Below are 4,582 nucleotides of genomic sequence, written 5' to 3'. Positions count from 1 at the left end.
TTTCTATGTCTTGTTTATTTTTCTTTACAATACACATTGTTATTGCTCAATATCCATGAAACACCATTTGTTAATTTCTGTGTTTGAAAAAGAACTAAAAAAAAAATAATAAAAAAAAATAAGAAAGGAACAAATAAAGAAGTAATGGTATTAAGAAAATCAACAATCCATCGATATAAAATTGAAAGACTTGCATATTTATTTATGGAAAGTGAAGCATTTCCACCCACAAATAAGAATTCATTTAAAAAGTTATTTATAAGAATTGTAGAACAAATACTTCATGAAGTTATTAATAAAAATGATGAAATTAAAGAGAAATTATTAATTGGGACGATTATTCAGACGTTTTCAAGATATTCAACCAAATCAATGTGGAAACGGTTTTCCATAAAAAAATTTGGAAGTACGTATACTGGACTTGAATTAAGAAATTGTTTTTTAGCGTGTTATAGAAGACTATTAAATTTAAGAGTTTCATCAACAATTATTGATCAAATTATAAAACTTCTTCATTCATTTAGAAATAATTGTTGTCAACAATTTCTTACATTAAATAAAAATGAATTTCATCCATTTTTCTTAACAGAAAAATATACAATTTCATATATTAGTTATCTTTATAAAAATCATCAATATTTTAACATTATTCAAAAAGCAAATGCTTTTCCTGAAGTAGAAATTTTAAATGCTAGTTGTTATTTTAACGGTTATTTGGCAAAAGCTGCTTATCAATATTTTCTTAAAGATCCTCAAAAAAATAGTAGTTATGTTGATCTTTCTATTAATTATTTCATTAAAGCTATTTCTTCTTCAGGAGGTTCTCCTTATTATATCTTTCAATTTATTTCTTTTCTTAGAAATGAAGGTGAAGAAGATACTATTATTGAAGAATATCAAAAAGCTCTTGATAAAAAAAATTTTAGGTTAATGTTATTAGCGTTTGTTTATTTTATTCCTTTTTTTTGTTTATTTCTTTTATTTATCACTTAGTTTAATTGAACATGAACCAAATAAAAATGATATTATTCATGATATGTCTTCTTTTATGGAAAATTATCTTTCTCAATATCCTTATGATCATATTGGTAAAAAAGTAATAAAATCTGATTATATACCATCATCCTACTCTCTTACTCTTCAAGTCTTTGTTTCGAGGTTTGAATTTCCTTATTCAGAAGATGAATATTATGAATTATGGTGTGATTTTAAGATTTATCTTGAAAATAATCAAATCCCAGACATATCATCAATTTATCCTTTCTCTAATCATATCTGGAAAAGAAGACATTTCCCTTTATTTTCTCATATTGTTAAAACAATGGACCTTCGATTAATTGAAATAAAAAAAGTTGTCTTTAAATTATTATATAACACTGAATGGAAATACAATTAATTTATTCTTTTATCTTTTTCTTTTTTTAAATACCATTTATTAAAAATAAAAAAAAAGAAAAAGAAAAAAATCTTGGTTCTTCATTTCATTTATGTCAAACAGTAGTGAATATGAAAGTCGTCATAGAAGAAGATCAGAATCATATTCATCTGATTATTCACCAAGACCAAGAAGATCACGTTGGGATGAAAAACCTACTGTAGTTTCAACATTAATTGATACAAATGAAAAACCTGATGCAACACCTGCTTTAATTGCAAATGATATTGGTATACAAAATAAAATAGAATCATTACCAGATGTAAAACCAGGAGAACGAGCATTTTTTGAAGATGCTTTAATACAACGAGATGAATCAGAATTATCAAGTGAAGAACGAAAAAAAATTCAACTTAAAAGATTATTATTAAGAATTAAAAATGGAACACCTGCAATGAGAAAACAAGCATTACGTCAACTTACTGAAAGAACAAAAGAATTTGGAGCAGAAGTATTATTTGAACAAATTTTACCATTACTTATGTCAATAACTTTAGAACAACAAGAAAGACATATTTTAGTAAAAGTAGTAAATCGTATTATTTTTAAATTAGATAGTTTAGTTCGTCCATTTACTGCAAAATTATTAGTTGTTATAACACCTTTACTTGATGATGCAGATTTTATTGCTCGTGTAGAAGGAAGAGAAATTATATCAAATTTGGCTAAAGCTGCTGGTCTTCAAACAATGATAGCAGCTATGAGACCAGATATTGATTCACCTGAAGAATCAATTAGAAATACAACAGCTCGTGCATTTTCTGTTGTTGCTGCAGCAATTGGAATACCATCATTACTTCCTTTTTTAAAAGCTGTTTGTGGATCAAAGAAAAGTTGGTATGCACGTCATACAGGATTAAAATGTATTCAACAAATTGCTATTTTAATGGGATGTTCTGTTCTTCCTCATTTATCAGCACTTGTTGCTATTGTTTTTCCTCGACTTAATGATATTGAAGCTAATATAACAAAATTTGCAGCACTTGCTATTGCAGCACTTGCAGAAGCATCATATCCATATGGTGGAGATGTTTTAGAACAAACATTAGAACCAATTATTGAAGGATGTAAACGAATGAGAGGAAGATTACTTGCATCATATATTAAAGCAGCAGGACAAGTTATATCAGTTGTTGATGAAGAAATAGCAGCGAAATATGGATGGGAAATTATTAGAGTTATTGTAAGAGAATTTAAAACATCAGATGAAGAAATGAAGAAAATTGTATTAAAAGTAATAAGACAATGTTTAAGTGTTGAAATTATTGGAAAAGAAACATCAAAAAATAATATTGCAGAAAGATTTTTTGAATCATTTTGGCATAGAAGAAATTCAGTTGATAAAAAATTAAGTAAAGAAGTTATTGAAACAGCATTATTATTATCACAAAAAATGGGTGCAAAATATATTTTAGAAAAAATTGTTGTTTTTCTTAAAGATGAAAATGAACCATTTAGAAAAATGACATTAAAAGCAATGGAAAAAGTAATTCAACAATTTGGAATATATGAAATTGATGAAGATTTAGAAAAAAGAATATTTGATGGATTAACATTTGCTTTTATTGAACAAACTTCTGGTGATGAAAATGCACAAGCATTACAAAGTATTTCATTTATAATGAATTGTTTTAGTGAAAGAGTAGTTCCTTATCTTGAAGCATTTTCAGAAAATATTAAATGGAGATTTCATAATAAATCACCAAAAATTCGACAATGTGCAGTTGAAATTTTAGGGAATATTTGTGGATTATATATTAAATGTAATCAAAAATCAACTTTAATTGATCTTTGTGAAATTTTATATGAATTATTAGGAGAATCAAATACAGAAGTATTGGCTTCTACTATGATTACTCTTAAAGAAATAATTTCATTATGTAATTTAGAAGAAATAAGACCATCTATTAGTGATCTTGTACCTCGTTTAACTCCAATATTAAGAAATACTAATGAAAGAATTGAAGAAGCATGTATTGGATTAATTGGAATTATTGCAAAGAAATCAGCTGATACAGGTGCTGAAATGGTTCATTTAAAAGAATGGATGAGAATTTGTCATGAATTACTTGATGCATTTAAAGCACATAAAAAATCAATTAGACGTGCAACTGTAGATACTTTTGGAGATATTGCAAAAGCAATTGGTCCTCAAGAAGTATTAATTATGTTACTTAATAATTTAAAAGTATTAGATCGTCAATTAAGAGTATGTACTACAATTGCAATTGCAGTTGTTGCAGATTCATGTGCACCATTTACTGTTATTCCATCATTAATGAATGAATATCGTATGCCTGATATTAATATTAAAACTGGTGTATTAAAAGCATTTGCTTTTTTATTTGAATATATTGGAGAAAAAAGTAAAGATTATATTTATCCTGTAATTCCTTTATTATGTGATGCTCTTGCAGAAAAAGATGCTGTTCATAGACAAACTGCATGTACTGTTGTAAAATTTATTTCATTAGGTATTTATGGATTAGGTTGTGAAGATGCTTTGATTCATATGTTAAATTATGTTTGGCCTAATATTTTTGAAACTTCTCCTCATGTAATTAATGCAACATTAGAAGCTCTTGAAGGTATTAGAGTATCATTAGGAGTTCTTGTATTAATGCAATATGTTTTACAAGGATTATTTCATCCAGCTCGTCATGTAAGAGAACCATATTGGAGAGTATATAACAATATGTATATTGGGAATCAAGATGGTTTAGTTGCTGCATATCCAGTCCTTGAAGATGATGAATATAATATGAATCGTCGTTATGAATTAGAAATATTATTATGATTGAAAATTTCTTTATTATTGTTACTTTTTTGTTTTAAATGAATTAAAATAAAAATTAAATGTAAGTCAGAGGATCAAGTAATCATGTAATATTCATAGTTTAATAAAAACTTCATCATTCTTACATCTTATCATATAGGATTTTCATATGTATCAATGAAAATAGAATTATGGTGTAGATTAATTATGGTATTTAAATTATTGATTGAAAAAGGGTTTTTTGTATTTATTTAATTCTTAAATAAAAATATTTCATTTTTCAAATGAGGGAAATATAACAAATATTATTGTAATTGTTATTGTGTAACAACATTTGGCTTTTGTAAAGAAAAATAAACAAGACATAGAAA

The 4,582-nt window shown here is 26.0% G+C and overlaps 2 protein-coding genes across 2 annotated transcripts; both read left to right on the top strand.

Moving 5' to 3' along the window:
• Window positions 1-144: 144 nt before the first annotated feature.
• On the top strand, window positions 145-1,396 carry ENU1_057870 (hypothetical protein; the record flags this gene model as incomplete). Its single annotated transcript, XM_008858062.1, has 2 exons — window positions 145-941; window positions 994-1,396. The coding sequence occupies 2 exons, from the start codon at window positions 145-147 to the stop codon at window positions 1,394-1,396; spliced, it is 1,200 nt and encodes a 399-aa protein (XP_008856284.1).
• Window positions 1,397-1,487: 91 nt separating this feature from the next.
• Window positions 1,488-4,232, top strand: ENU1_057860 (splicing factor 3B subunit 1, putative; the record flags this gene model as incomplete). Its single annotated transcript, XM_008858061.1, has 1 exon — window positions 1,488-4,232. The coding sequence occupies one exon, from the start codon at window positions 1,488-1,490 to the stop codon at window positions 4,230-4,232; it is 2,745 nt and encodes a 914-aa protein (XP_008856283.1).
• Window positions 4,233-4,582: the final 350 nt, after the last annotated feature.

This window comes from Entamoeba nuttalli (assembly GCF_000257125.1).
Source record: "Entamoeba nuttalli P19 unplaced genomic scaffold asmbl_3169, whole genome shotgun sequence".
NCBI lineage: Eukaryota > Evosea > Mastigamoebida > Endamoebidae > Entamoeba > Entamoeba nuttalli.
The sequence above is the reverse complement of the archived record's forward strand: the minus strand, read 5'-3'. Positions and strand labels throughout refer to the sequence as shown.